The sequence below is a fragment of the Ornithorhynchus anatinus genome, chromosome 11 (assembly GCF_004115215.2).
Source record: "Ornithorhynchus anatinus isolate Pmale09 chromosome 11, mOrnAna1.pri.v4, whole genome shotgun sequence".
Lineage (NCBI taxonomy): Eukaryota > Metazoa > Chordata > Mammalia > Monotremata > Ornithorhynchidae > Ornithorhynchus > Ornithorhynchus anatinus.
This window is the reverse complement of record NC_041738.1, coordinates 62,805,064-62,820,176: the sequence shown is the minus strand read 5'-3', so window position 1 is coordinate 62,820,176 and position 15,113 is coordinate 62,805,064. Positions and strand designations below refer to the sequence as shown.

The 15,113-nt window shown below is 55.6% G+C and overlaps 1 protein-coding gene across 2 annotated transcripts in view; it reads left to right on the top strand.

Moving 5' to 3' along the window:
- Positions 1 to 740: 740 nt before the first annotated feature.
- Positions 741 to 15,113, top strand: part of ITGB3 (integrin subunit beta 3) — a 40,464-nt gene continuing 26,091 nt past the window's right edge. Inside the window, exons 1-3 of one of the 2 annotated variants that reach the window (XM_029075742.2) lie at positions 741 to 963; positions 9,503 to 9,588; positions 14,651 to 14,846. In XM_029075742.2, coding sequence (XP_028931575.1) covers positions 894 to 963; positions 9,503 to 9,588; positions 14,651 to 14,846 — 352 coding nt within the window. In that variant the 5' untranslated portion in view covers positions 741 to 893. The remainder of the gene's footprint in view (positions 964 to 9,502; positions 9,589 to 14,650; positions 14,847 to 15,113) is intronic. The other variant, XM_029075743.1, reaches the window with a different exon arrangement.

Here is a 15,113-nt window from a genome sequence, read left to right as displayed (position 1 = left end):
AAGGAAAGGATGAGGAAGAAATAGAAGAGAGAAATGGGAGGGGGTTAAAAGTGGGGCCAAGGGGAGGAAAGGAAAGAAGAGAAGCAGTGTGCCTCAGTGGAAAGAGCACAGCTTGGGAGTCAGAGGTTGTGGTTCTAATCCTGGCTCTGCACTTGTCAGCTGGGTGACTTTGGGCAAGTCCCTTCCCTTCTCTGGGCCTCAGTTACCTCATCTGTAAAATGGGGATCAATTCTGTGAGCCCCATGTGGGACAACCGGATAACCTTGTATCTATCCAGCGCTTAGTACAGTGCTTTAGCACATAGTAAGTGCTTAACAAATACTATTATTATTATTATTATTATTAGAAAGGGAAGTGGGGGAAGAGGAGCGGGGAGGAGGGAAGAGAGAAGAAGGATAAGCAGAAGAGGAGAAAGGAGACGGCAATAAGAAGTGGGGTACAGGGGGAGGATGGGGGAAGAAAGAAGGATAAACAGGGAGGAGGAGAAGGGGAGGAGGGGAAGAAGAGGGAGGATGCAGGGGAGAGGAGGAAAGCGGAGAAGTGAGGAGGAGGAGGAGGAGAAGGAGGAGAAGGAGGAGAAGGAGGAGAAGGAGGGGAGCCGAGAAGGGAAGACGAAGTGGGGTGCGGGGGGAGGAAGGGCGGGGAGCGGACCGGACCCAGGGGAGCCGGTTCCTCCCCGCCCCAACCCCGTGACTCCCCCTCCCGCCCCACCCCTTGGGCAGAGCTGAAAAAGTGGCTTTGGGAGTCTCCCCTCCCTCCTCCTGCTGCCGCTCCGGACGGCAGGGCCCGGCCGGGACCAACCCAATCGGACCAAGGCCAGTCGAGCCAGGCCGGGCCGAACCCAGCCAAGTCGAGCCGAGCGAACAGAACGGGCCCGGAGCGGACAAGCGAGGATGAGGGAGCCACCGCGACCCCTCCCATTCTGGGCGGCTCTGCTGGCGTTGGCCGCCGCCGGCCTCGAGGGTGATGGAGGGACAGCGGCCGGGTCCGCAGGTCCGCTAGGTCCGAGGAGGAGTCCGGGGAGACCGGTGGGCTCGGGGGTGCAAGGGCGGAGAGGGGGACCAGTTGCAGTCCGCCCCCGCAGCCCCGTAAGACCCGGGAAGGGCTTGGGTCGGGGCCGGACTGGACGCTGGACTGGGATGGGGCCGGACCGGAGGCTGGATCTTGGGCTGGGCCGGGGCCGGGCTGGGGTTGGACCCTGGGCTGGGCTGGGGCCGGGCCAGGGCTGGACCCTCGACTGGGATGGAGGTGGACCGGAGCTGGACGCTGGGCTGGGATGGAGCCGGAGCTCCCGGTAGTGACAGTGGCTGTGCCGGCCCAGCTCCTTCGGAGTCGCCCAGACCAGAGAAGATAGAGCCGACCTGGGGAACCTTCAGTCCAGCCCGCTTCTAACCCGCTCCCAGCCTGCTCCCAGCCCGTTCCTAGCCCGCTCCTAGACGGCTCCCAGCCCGCTTCCATCCCTCTCCCAGCCCGCTCCCAATCTACTCCCATCCCGCCCCCAGCCCCCTCCCAATCCGCTTCCATTCCTCTCCCAGCCCGCTCCCAACCCGCTTCCATCCCTCTTCCAGAACGCTTCCAGCCCACTCCCAGCCCACTTCCATCCCGTCTCCAGCCCTCTCCCAGCCCGCTTCCCATCCTGTTTCCCGCCCTCTCCCAGCCCGCTCCCATCCCGCTCCCCGCCCTCTTCCAGTCCGTCTCCCTCCCCTCGTCTTCTTCCTCTCCTGGAGCCCCCAGCCAGCTCCCCACCCATCACCTCCCCCCACCCAGGACAGCACACAACCAAGCCATCCCACCTCCACCCTAAACATCCCACGCCCTTTCGCCTCCCCGTTAGGACGCTCTGTCCCCGCCTGTAACACCCCTTCGTCCGTTAGCGTGCTCTTTCCCCATTTCTAACTCCCTCCAGCCCCCCGTTAAGGCGCTCTGGTCCCGTTTCTAACCAACCCACGTTAGGACGCTCTCTTCTTCAAATCTTCCAACCCATAGCCACTCCGTGGGCATACCCTCGTCAGAACATCCCGTTTTCTGACATAAAGTTATTCCGGTATGTGAATCCGGAGACTTTTCTGAGTAAAGATAAGGAAGTGGTTTACTATGGCCTTCTTCTGCGGGGTAAAAACTTGAGTCAGTCAGTCAACCGTATTTATGAGTGCTTACTGTGTGCAGAGCACTGTATTAAGCGCTTGAGAGAGGTCGCTGTAACAGACACATTCCCTGCCCACAGCGAGTTACGGTCTAGAAGGGATAAAAGGGCCTGTAATTTCGGGTTGAATCTCTGCCGTTGTCTTTGATCAACGTTAAGATCACTTGATCATAATAATGATGATGGTATTTGTTAAACGCTATGTACCAGCACTGTTCTTAAGCGCTGGTCATCCATCCGCCTTTGACTCTTTTCCGTGACGCTGCTGCCCAGCACAGGTGAATCCACTTGCCTGACGCTTCGGCTTAGACCTTCCGTTGTGGGTAGCCCTATGGGACTGAGCCTAGCTCATCAGGCATACTCAAACTCTCCTGCCTCGATAAGGCATCGATTCATAAAAGAGGAGGACGCTCTGCGCCGCTTCTAGCTCGCGCCCCCCACCCCCGCCACCAGCCCTTGTTAGGGTACTCTTTCCCGCGTCTAACTCCTGCCCCCCATTAGGAGCTTTATGTCCACTTCTCTCCCCGGCCCGCAGGGGTCCTGCCCAGGTTAGACCAGGGCACCAGGAGGTCAGCAGCCACCTTCTCCCCCCACGCCCCCCAAAAGTTGGCTTTGCTTGGGTCTGGGGTCAGCGAAGCCCTCTGTCTCTGGAGCGAGATGCCTCATCAGCCTTCCTAGTCTCTCGGGTTCCTGCCCTTCATGTCATCCCTCGCAGTGGTCCTGACTGGATTCTAACCTGGTTTCTGGGACCTTTTTTCCATTGTTACCAAGATCATGGCTTCCAGGAGTTAACTGCTCCTCCTACACCCCTGCCAAATCCTAGCACCCTCCCCATTGTCTACCCTAGGGTCCAGCTCACTGTCCTCCTGTGCCTGCCCCCATGCCCACCCCAGGGGCTGCCTCAGTTCTCTCCATAGTACATGGTGGGGGCTAAGGTAGGAGGAGTCTCTGAGGGGGATTGTTGTAGAGGTGTCTGTGGGGAGGCTCTGGGTAGGGGCATCTGTTCAGGGGCTCTTGGTAAGGGCAACTGAACTAGTTTGGGCCGTTTATCAGTTCTGGGATTGTATGGCAGGTTGTGGCTCTCACTGTGAGGGGAAGGATGCCAGACAAGGTCAGGGCATGGTTATGACTGCTTCCAACTGCCTTAGAGTCCTTGGTGACTCTGGTGTGTACCCGTGGGTATCTATAGACGTGTATGGATGTCTGTGGGTGCTGAGTGTGTCTGTGACTTCTGTGAGTTTCTGTAGGTGTTTTGGGTACTTGGTCTGTCTAGGGGTCCTGTGAGTGTCTGTGGGTGCTGGGTACATCTGTGGGTGCTGGGGGGATCTGTAGGTGCTTGGGTGTGTCTATGGCTGCCATGAATGTCTGTGGGTGTCTGTGGGTGCTGGGTATGCCTAAGGTTGCTGTGAGATCGAACAGAGTCACTGGCCCCCATCTGGGTTTCCCAGTCTAAGAGGGAGGGAGAGCCTGTATTTCATCCCCATTTTACAGACATAGAAACTGAGGCACAGAGAAGGCATGTGACTTGCCCAAGGTCTCACAACAGGCAAGTGGCAGGGCTGGGACTAGAACCTGGGTCTCCCAGCTGCCAGTCCTGTGTTCTTTCCACTAGATCACACTGTCTACTTCTGCCAGAACAGTAAACCTCAGCTCCCATGGGACTTTTCTCAGGGGGTCGCTGGAATAGATGGGCTCAGGGTCCTGACTGTCCTGTCAGCTGACCTACCCAGGGTGAAGGGTGTACCTGGCCACTGAGGGCCCCATGGTGCCCTGGAGGTAGATTGGGGGACAACTGGCCATGTAGAGAAGTCCTACTGGCCAGGGCAGGCAGGAGACACGGCTGAACGGACAGATAGGGGCTGGTGGTGTCTGGCTGCAGGAAACCCCAGCAATCCCGAGGGTCGACCCCCATCAGTACAGGACTATTGGGCCCACGGCTGTAAAATGATGATGATAGACTATGAACCCATATGGGGCAGGGATTATGTTTGGTTCTGTAACCTTGTATCGATCCCAATGCTTAGCATATAGTCAGTACTTAATCATGATAATAAATGATAGTGTCATTTAATAAGTGCTTATGACATTCCAGTGTTCTAAGAGCAGGGCCAGATACAAGATAATCAGATTGGACACATTCCCTATCCCCCGTGGAGCTCACAGACTAAAGGGGGGAAGGAGAACAGATACCTTATCTCCATTTTACAGGTGAGGCTACTGAGTTCCAGAGAGAAGCAGTGTCCCCTAAAGGATAGAGCATAGGCCTGGGAGTCAGAGGACCTGAGTTCTACTCTGGGCTCTGCCACTGGTCTGTTGTGTGACCTCGGGCAAGTCACTTAACTTCTGTTTGCTTCTATTCCCTCGTCTGTAAAATGGGGAACAAGACTGTGAGCTCCATGTGGGACATGGGCTGTGTCCATTCTGATTAGTTTTTCCATCTCAGTGCTTAATACAGTGCCAGGCAGATAGTAAATGGTTAACAAACATAATGTTGGTTTTTTTTAAAGTTAAGTAATTTGTCCAGCGCCTCGCAGCAGGCCAGCACACAGCAGGCCAGAGGGGATCTTTGATTAGGACCCTGGTCTCTTGACACCCAATCCTGTACTCTTTCCATTTGGTCATGTTACCTAGTATTATTATTACTAATTTATTCTTATTGATACCCTGGGTCACCCCCCATCTAAATAAAGTCCCTGGGGCTGGGCTTGGGGTGGGGGAGGAAGGGAGGAAGAGATGGAGCAGGAGGGATACCTGGGGGAAAAGACTGGTGAGCTTAACCAAGCTGGGATTGGGGAAGGGGAGGGAGAGGAGCAAAGACAGGAGTGTAGAGAGAGCCAGTGAGAGGAAAGTCCCTAGTCAGGGGTTAGTGGCCATTGGAAGCACCACCAGCATCCCACCGGTCCCCATACCCACAGTGTCCCACTTTCTCCCCCAGTGGCCTCCCCACTCCTCGGGCTGGGTCAAGGAGAGAGCAGGGGAGCAGGAATGGAGAAGGAAGAGTTGGGTGGTCAGGGCCCCTAGATTCCCCCACTCCACCACCCACAGGCTCTGTTTATCATCTACCCTCAGGCCTGGGAGGGCCCCCCCTCCTCCCCCCTTCCCTCCCTGTCTGCCCCCCTCTCAATACCCCCCACAGCTTTCCTGGCAGGAAAAGTCAGGGAGGAGGCTGGAGGAGGAGGATGCAGAAGGAGGAGGAGGCCGCAGGGACCACAGCCTTTGAGTCAGCAAGTAGGGAAGTTATTTTGGGGAGAGAGTGGGCGCCTGGGGTTGTACTGATAAGCCTCTCCCCCCCCAACACAAAACTCCCAGGCCACATTTTCCCTCCCAACTCCCAAGTTGGAAAGGCTGTCCTGCAGCTGCCTATGGTGGGGTCGAGCAGGAGGGGGTGGGGGCCCCTAGGTGGAGGCGAAGGGATGGCGGGGGAGGGCAGTCGGTATCTGGAAAGGGTGGGCTTGAATCCCGTAAAGGTGAAGTGCCTGTGCTTCCGAGTGAACCAGTGTGGGACCTCAGAGGGAGATCACAGCTGGGCTAGAGGAGGAAAGCCATTCCAGGCTGCACTACTTGGGACAATGAGAAGCAGTGTGGTCTAGTGGAAAGAGCACCGGCTTGGATGTCAGAGGACCTGGGTTCTAATCCCTGCTCTTTCAGTTGCCTTCTGTGTGAACTTGGGCAGATCACTTCACTTGTCTGTGCCTCAGTTCACCCTCCTACTTGGCCTGTGAATTCCCATATGGGGCAGGGACTGTGTCTAACCTAATTATCTTGTATTTGCCCCAGTACTTAGATCAGTGTTTGATCCATAGTAAACGATTAACAAACACCATAAAAAACAAACCAACAAAATACCTCCCACCTGCACCGTTGTCTTCACAGACCTAGTTTGTGTGGAGACAGTCACATAGTGTGGCAATTGGAAGCCATTTCCCCAGTGCTAATGGAACAGCCTAAGTTTGGGGATAAAGAAAAGTTAGCGAAAAGCCCTAGTAGCAGCTGGGGGTCAGGAGAGAGAGAGACTTTGCTCCTCTAATGCCAACCTTGTCACTGTTCCTCGATCTTGTCTATCTCATCTCTGACTTCTTGCCCACATCCTGTTTCTCATCTGCAACACCCTCCTCTTTATATCTCCCAGATAATCACTCTCCCCTCCTTCAGAAACCTTACTGAAAGCATAACTCCGCCTAGCCCCACAGCACCCATGTACATATCTGTCATTTTATTTATTTGTATTAATATCTGTCTCCCCCTCTAGACTGTATGCTCGTTGTGGGTAGGGAAGATGTCTTAGATTGCTATACCATACTCTCCCAAGTGCTTAGTATAGTGCTCTGTACACAATAAGCACTCAAAAAATACGATTGACTGACTGATTGGCTGACTGACTGGGGCCTTCCCTGAGTGGCAGGAGGCTTTTCTCGACCCCCTACCATTATCTGGGCAGCAACAGCAGCACCGATTAGGGGCTGGTTACATGCGTAGCTTAGTGGAAAGATCACGGGCTTGCAAGTCAGAGGTCATGGGTTCTAATCTCTGCTCTGCCACTAATTTGCTGTGTGACCTTGGGCAAGTCACTTAACTTCTCTGTGCCTCAGTTCCCTCAAATCTAAAATGGGGATTAATTCTGTGAGCCCCACGTGGAACAACCTGATTACCTTATATCTACCCCAGCACTTAGAACAGTGTTTGGCACATAGTAAGTGCTAAACAAATGCCATCATCATCATCAACGACAACAACAAATACCATTATTATTATTATTATTCTGTAGGGCTCTGACCTGGGTGAATGGGGAAGTAGCATGACCTAATGGTTAGGGCATGGGTCTGGGAGTCAGAAGGATCTGGGTTCTAATCCTGATTTTGCCACTCATCTGCTATGTGACCTTGGGCAAGTCATTTCACTTCTCTGGGCCTCAGTTCCTTCATCTGCAAAATGGGGATTAAGATTGTGAGCTCTGTGTGTGAGAGGGACTGTGTACAACCTGATTAGCTTGTATCTACTCCAGAGCTTAGAACAGTGCTTGACACATAGTAAGTTTTCAACATCATCATCACACAACTGAAGGCTTGCTTATAGTCTAATGAGGACTAGCAGTGGGTGGGGGAAGAGGTCATGACGGCATTTGGAGAGAAGCCCAGGCACCTCTGCCTGGAAACAGTAACTACCGAGAGTGGCCCCTAGGAAGGACATAATCAATCCCAGAAGTTCAAGCTGGCTTAGTAATATGGAAAAAAAAGATCTGGGGGGGTCAGACTGCCCCCCCCGACCCCCCCACCCCCAACACACACACCTCAATGGCCAGGAATCAACTGATTAATCAATCCAATGTATCAAGCTCTTACTGTGTGAAGAGCACTGTACTAAGCACTTGGGGAGAGTACAGTATAACAGAGACTACAGTATACATTCCCTGTCCACAACAAATTTACAAGCTAGAGATCAGGAATGGGTAATATGGCCATTTACAGTTATAAAATATGCATCACCAGCAGTGCTCTGCAGCTGCCTATTTCTATCTCAGCTTCCCTGCCAGGACTTCTTGCCGGGACTCCCTGCTGACCCCAGGGCTAGTTTTGGTGGGGAAATCCAGCAGAAGTATCCCAGGGAGGGTGCAGAGACAGATCTGATAGAGTGAGAAGGGAGTGTCGCCTACTGGAAAGAACCCGGGTCTGGGAGTCAACCCATCTTTACCATTGGCCTGAAGTGTGACCTTGGATAAGTCACTTCACCTCTCTGGCCTTTGTTTCCTCACCTATAAAATAGGGCTGAAACACCTTTTCTCCCTTACCCTCCCTCTTAGACCGAGAGTCCCAATGTTTGATGAGGATTGTGTCCACTCTGATTTTCCTGTGTCAGTCATTCATTCATTCAATCATATTTATTGAGCACTTACAGTGTGCAGAGCACTGTACTAAGCTCTTGGGAGAGTACAATACAGCAATAAAAAGACACATTTCCTGCCCACAACAAGTTTACAGTCTAGAGGAGGGGAGACAGACAATAATAGAAATAAATAAATTACAGATATGTACTTAAGTGCTGTGGGACTAGGAGGGGGGAAGAAAAAAGGGAACTGTGCTTGGTACAGAAGAAGCACTTGATAAATACCATCATTATTTCCCATCTTTCCAAACCTGATGAACTTTGAGAAAAGCATGCCGGGGCTAGGACTGTCTGCTGGGCAGTGGTGGCCGGGGAACTAAAAGCACAGAAGGGCCTTGATGGGCCTATGGCGGGAGGGATATTCCATTTATGGGCAGACCAATTCCTTCCTCTTGAAGTTGACCCTGGGATTGACCCCCCCCCCCAACATGCCCCCACCTTGAGCTAGCCAGTGGGACATTGCTGACCTGGTGCAGTATGGCCAAGTGGAAAGAGCACGGGACTGGGAGTCAGACTGGGTTCTGACCCTGGGTCTGGGTCTTGCCTACTGGTTGATCCTGATTGGCTGGTAGATATTGCTTGGCCGGGAGCACAGAACACCCAGGCTAGCTTGGCTGCAATTAGAGGTCATTTCTCTCCATGGTGGTGGAGAGCCTGGAATCAGATCTGGGGATCCTGAAGTTTGTCTTGGTTTCCCTCCTGACCCTGTAGGATCCAGGTGGGGTAAGGTGGGCCTTCATGTGGCGAGGTGCCAGTGCAGCTTTCAAAACTGGGCAAAGAAACCAACCTCCTTTGGAAGGTGGACCACAAGACCCCACACATCCTGCCAGTCTAGCCCAGGGGAAGGGGCAGACCACTGGATCCAGGAACCCTGGGGCAGGCCACTGGACCCTGGGGCAGGAGGCTCCATTCAGCCCCTTCATGTAGATGGACAGGTGGACCTTCCCTCAGCTTGGGAGTCAGAAATGCCACAACTGTGCCAGGAACCAACAGGGCTTCTCCTTGGGAGGCTGGAGGGAGGTTGGTGGGACCCAGGTGGGCGTAAGGTGGCTGGCAGGACCCGAGAGTGGGGAAGGTGACTGGCAGGGGTGATGCTGTAAAGGGACAGGGCAGGAAGTCTAGGCCTTACCTGGTGAATTGCCCTGCTGGGAAGAGACCAGATCTATATTGTACTAATGGGATTTGTCCCCCCACACCTCAAGCCAGTGTCTCTGGTAGGATGACTCTGTGGGGTGAGGGCCGGGCACTCCACCTATCATCCCAGACTTCCAGGAGGGCAAGGAAGCAATGGGGAAGGGAGAGAGCCTCCGGCTCCCAGTCTGCCCCTCCAACCACAGCCTCTCTTCCCACCCTCCTTGGGCTGCCCTCCCCTCTGAGTCAGTAGGCTCCTGAGCTTCCCCACATTTGGGGTAGGGGGCAGAAAGCAGGTCCTCTGACTGCACTGACCCTGACCTGCCCTCGACCTGACTGCTGTTCCAGGGGCCAACATCTGCACCTCTCGGGGGCTGAGTTCCTGCAAACAGTGCCTGGCCGTGGGCCCAGCCTGTGCCTGGTGTGCCAAAGAGGTAAGAGCAGGGGGGTGGGGGGAGTGGCATCTCTAGTGGGAGGAGATGGGGGGAGATTTTCTGGGAGAGATAGGGCCAGGAGAGGCTGGATTCCTTCTCCCTTCTCACCCCTTTTCTCCCTTTCCCTCCTGCACCCAGAGAAATCTCCCCTGGCCCAGTTGGGTGGGGGAGGAAAGAGAATTGGTCCCATTTCTTGGAAGGGGAAGCTGAGTCATTGGCAAGGGAAAGGAAGGGCCCCAGTGGAACCATTGATTCAGGAGTAGGGCAGGGAATGGGCTGTCAGAAGCTCCACAGCAGGGTCTCTTTCCCATTCCATCCAGGTCTCACACAAGGATGTTCTCTCTGTGACTAGTGGTCAATTCAATCACTCTGGGTGAAGGACTGAGGGGGAAGTGGCTGAGGGACCGACGGGGTCAGAGTCGATGCCTGGGAGGAGGAGGGGGAGTAGAAGGAGAAGGGGTGAAGGAGCTGGAGGAATCCCGGGAATTAAACAGATGAAGAGAAGGTGCCCACCAGAGTCTGGGAGGAAGGCTGGGTTTGTGCCCGGCCCCTCTCCCCAACCGGGGCAAGGATGAGGTTCCTCCTCCTCTAGGCCTTTCTCCTCTTTCCCCCCTTTACCGTCCCCCTCCTTCACTCCTCCACCCCCCCATCTCTCTTGGGTGATGAGAGAGAGAAAGAGATATTGTGTATGTGTGTGTGTGTCTGAGGGATGGGTCCAGCCTAGCTTCCCTCCCCTGACCCCTGGGGTGTGGAGCCCCCGGCACAGCTGTCCGGCAGAGGTGCTCGTCCCGGAGGCCCTGCTCCGTCCTTGGCCAACCGCCCTGCCCCCTGACTAATTTTTCCTCCTGTCGAAAGCCTTCCCGCCGAACCCACGTCCCTCCCCGTGCGGCCCCAACCCCCTCCCCTCCATCCCGTCATTTCCTCCCCCTCTGCGAGCTACCCACACGGTTTTCTGCTTCCAGACTGAGGGCCTAAAAAGGGCATCTTCCCCGGGAGGTCGGGCGGGGTCGGGGCGTGGTGAGATGGGGCCGGCCGGTCCCGGGGGTTGGGGGGGTGGTCTCGGGGCGGGAGTCGGGGGGCTCCGCCCGCTGCGGTCCGCGCTTCAGACGCCGGCGCGGGACGCAGCTGCCCCGCATCGGGGCCGCGTTGGTGGAGCAGATGCGGCCCCGGGCGGCGCAGGGGGTGCCCCCCCCCCCCCCCCCCCCGCTCCCGGACCCCGCCTCCTCCCTGCCGCCCGTTGCTGGGGCGACTACCCCAAGCTCTCGCAGGGCGACATTGGCCTGCCTTCCGCTGGCCCACCCCTGGCCCTCCTCTGGTCCGCCCCTGGCCCTCCTCTGGCCCACCCCTGGCCCTCCTCTGGTCCATCCCTGGCCCTCCTCTGGCCCACTCCTGGCCCACCGCTGGCCCTCCTCTGGCCCACCCCTGGCCCTCCTCTGGTCCACCCCTGGCCCTCCTCTGGCCCACTCCTGGCCCACCGCTGGCCCTCCTCTGGCCCACCCCTGGCCCACTCCTGGCCCACCGCTGGCCCTCCTCTGGCCCACCCCTGGCCCTCCTCTGGCCCTCCCCTGGCCCTCCTCTGGCCCACCCCCGGCCCTCCGATTCTGGAGCCGCGCCGCGGGCCGGGGGCGAGCCGAGGGGATGAGAGGGGCGCTAGCTTGGCCCGTTCCTGCGTCCTGGGTGGGGGTGGCGGTACCATGAGCCCCCTTCGCCCCTCCCCAGCTCCGGGGCAACTCTTTTCCCGCGGCCACAATGACCCCCCCTTCCCTCCTCCCGCGGCCCATAGTGACCCTCCCCTCCCCTCCCCTCCCTTTCCTCCTCCCGCGGCCACAGTGACCCCCCGCTGCCCTCCTCTCGCGGCCACAGTGACCCTCCCTTCCCTTCCCTCCTCCCGCGGCCGCAGTGACCTCCCCCCCGCCCCCCTGGCCACAGTGACCCTCCCCGGATTTGGCGCTCTGTTGGGGCGGACATGGCGGAGATGGAGGAGAGAGGGCCGGTCCCACCGCCCCTGACTCCCGACCCCCGATCTCTGCTCCCGACCTCTGCCCCTCCACCCCGCCCTCTGCCCCGACCCCTGACCCTCGCCCTCTGCCCCGGCCCCACCGCCCCCGACCCCCGACCCCGGCCGGACAGCGTGAGTCCAAATCGAGTTTGACCGGAAAGCTGCGGGTTTGTCTCCAACGTGTGTGTGAACACACACACACACACTTATGCCCAGGTGACCGGCCGCGGCCACAGCCCCCTCCGGCCACTCACAGCCCCAGGCCGGCAGCGGGGGCGGCTTCAGGCCGCCGCGGCCACTTGGATCCCCGACAGAGTCCAATAAACAATACCACCGACGGACGGACCGACCGGTTAATTAAGGTTAATTAAGAGAAGCGTCTTCGCGGAGCCTCGGCCCCTGGGGCGGGGGGAGGGGATTGTTCGGGACAGGAGGGGGCTGCCCCGCCGTTATCTCTCTCCCGGAGAAATTCAGCAAAACTCAAAGAGCATCAGCGGGGTCAGCTGGCTCCAGCCCCGGCCCCGGGACTGTAAACTGTCCCCGGAGACAGCGAGGCACGTCTGGGCCCTGGGAGTGCGTGGATCTGTGTGTATGTGTGTGTGTGTATGTCTTTCTGTGTCTGTGTGTGTCCCCGTGTATGTGCGTGCGTGCTCCCCCTCCTCCTGAGTGACACTGCCTCCCCACTCCTCCCCACCAACAGCCAGCTTCCTTCCTTTTTTGGCCAAGGGGCTCGGGCTCGGGCCCGGCCACGGGAGTCGCCAGCAGAGATTTCTCAAGAGGTAGCAGCCGGCCGGACACGTGGGACTCTCCGGCCACCCCTGCCCTGGCCCCCTACCGCGTCCCCCCAGGAGATGATTGAATGCCCAGCCTGGGCAGAAGGAGGAGGCGCTGCTGCTTCTCTTTAGCCCACTCCGGCCAAGCAGGGAAGACCCCCCAGGCTCAACGTGGATTCCTCTTTCAGTTTTTGGGTGCCCTTCTATTCTCCAACTGGCCCCACCCCTTCGGAGCACTCATTCACTCAAATCTCTAAGTGGAGGATCCCCAAATCAACCTCTCCAGTCCTATCCTTTCTCCTCTGCGGTCTCACATTTCCCGGTTTCAGGACATCTTACCCGGATGTCCCACCGACTCCCTCAAACTAAACACGTCTAAAACTGGACTCCTCATCTTCCCACCCAAACTCTGTCCTCCCCAGCTTTCTCATCACTGTAGACGACAACACCACCACCCTCCCTGTCTCACAAGCCTGCAATCTTGGCATTATCCTCAACTCATCTCTCTCATTCAATCCACTCGTTTAATCTGTCATCAAATCCTGTCGGTTCTACTTTCAAATCCTATCTACTTTCTACTTTTCAAATCTGCCCTTTCAGTCAGTTGTATTTCAATCAATCGTATTTATTGAGCATGGGAGAGTAAAATATAACAGAGCTGATACATGTTCTCTTTCCCACAACAACTTTACAGTCTAGAGAAGCAGACAGACATTAGTATACCTAAATAAATTTTGAGGCGTGTACATAAATTCTGTACGGCCAAGGGAGGGATAAATAAAAAGTACAAATCCAAGTGCAAGGGTGACGCAGAAGTAAGTGGGAGAAGAGGAAATGAGGGCTTAGTCCAGGCAAGGCCTCTTGAAGGAAACATGCCTTCAGTAAAGCTTTGAAGTGAGGTCGGGGAGTGTAATTGTCTGTCATATATGAAGAGGGAGGGCATTCCAGGTTAGAGGCAGGATGTGGGCAAGAGAATGGGGATGAGATAGATGATTCATTCATTTATTCATTCATTCATTCAATCTTATTTATTGAGCTCTTACTGTGTGCAAAGTACTATGCTAAGTGCTTGGGAGAGTAAAATATTGAGGTACAGTGAATAGGTTGACATAAGTGAACTGTGCGGGCTCGGTTGTAGTAGGAAAGCAGCAAAGCGATGTAGGACATTGAGGGGACAAGGAGAATGAGTGCTTTCCTCTCCATCCAAACTATTTTGTTAATCCAAACATTTATCCTATCCTGCCTTGATTGCTGCAAGAGGCTCCTTGCTGAACCTCCCTGACTCCCATCTCTCCCCACTCCAGTCCACACTTCATTCATTCATTTAATCATATTTACTCTGCTGGCCAGATTGCTTTTCCACAAAACTGTTTCTCCACTTTTCAAGAACCTCCAGTGGTTGTCTAACCACTTCCCCATCAGACAAAAACTCCATACCATCATCTCTAAAGCACTCACACGCACTGCCCTCTCCTACCTTACCTCACTGCTTTCCTACTCCACTGAGCCTGTACACTTCGCCTCTCTAACGCCATTCTACTCACTGTATCTCAATTTCATCTATTTCACTGCCAACTCCTCACCCATATCCTCACTCTGGCCTGAAACCCCTTCCCCCTTCATAACTGACAGACCATCACCCTCCCTACCTTCAAAGTCCTCCTAAAATCACATCTCCTGCGAGAGGCCTTCCCTGACTAAGCCCTCATTTCATCTTCTGCCACTCTTCTGCTTCACCTATACACTTGGATCTGTACCTTTTAAGCACTTGCTATTCACCTGAAGTTCAGCCCCATAGCGCTTATGCACATATCTATTAATTGATTTTAATATCTGTCTCCCCCTCTAGACTGTAAGCTTGCTGAGGGCAGGGAACTGGTCTGCCAACTCCATTGTACTGTACTTTCTCAAGTGCTTGGTATGGTGCTCTGCATGCAATAAGTGCTTAATAAATACTAGTGATTGATTTAGGGGGAGGTGGAGCAGATATTAATTCCCCACTGTACAGATGGAGAAGCTTGGAGATGAAGAAGTTAAGTGACTTGCCAAAGGTCCCACAGCAGGCAAATGGCAGAGCAGGATAAAACCCAGGTCCCCCAAGTCCCCCAACTCCCAGCCCCAGGCTCTTTCTACTTGGCCAAATGGGACAGCATTCCCTTCTCCCTCTCCTTTCCTCCCCTTCCCCTCCCACCCCACCAGCCCCCTGCACTCAGACACTGCGGCGTGCAGTCCATGTCCCCCGCCTCAGCCTGAGCCAGCCATCACTGCTACCTGTGGCTCGGTCTTCTAGGATCTGACTCCAGACTTCCTGCGCTGTGACATGCGCGAGAACCTGCAGAAGAATGGCTGCCCCCTGGAATCAATTGAGGACCCGGTCAGCGGCTTCAGGTTGCTGGAAGACAAGCCGCTCAGCAACAATGGCGCTGGGGACGCCTCCACCATCACCCAAGTCAGACCTCAGAAAATACAGCTGCAACTCCGGCCAGGTGAGAGCCTGCCTCCCAGGGAAGGGAGGGTTAGGGGGAGACCCAGGGCCCGAACAACTGACCGACCGACTGACCAACCAACCGACAGAAGGGCTTAGTAGATTGCCTGGGGTCCTGAGATTATGGGGAGCAATGGTGTCCCTGGAGGAATAGGGCCTCCTCAGGGGTTTACGGTGGGCTTGTCTTAGTAATAATAATAATTATGGCATTTATTAAGCACTTACTATGTGTCAGGCACTGTACTAAGTGCTTGAGTGGATACAAGCA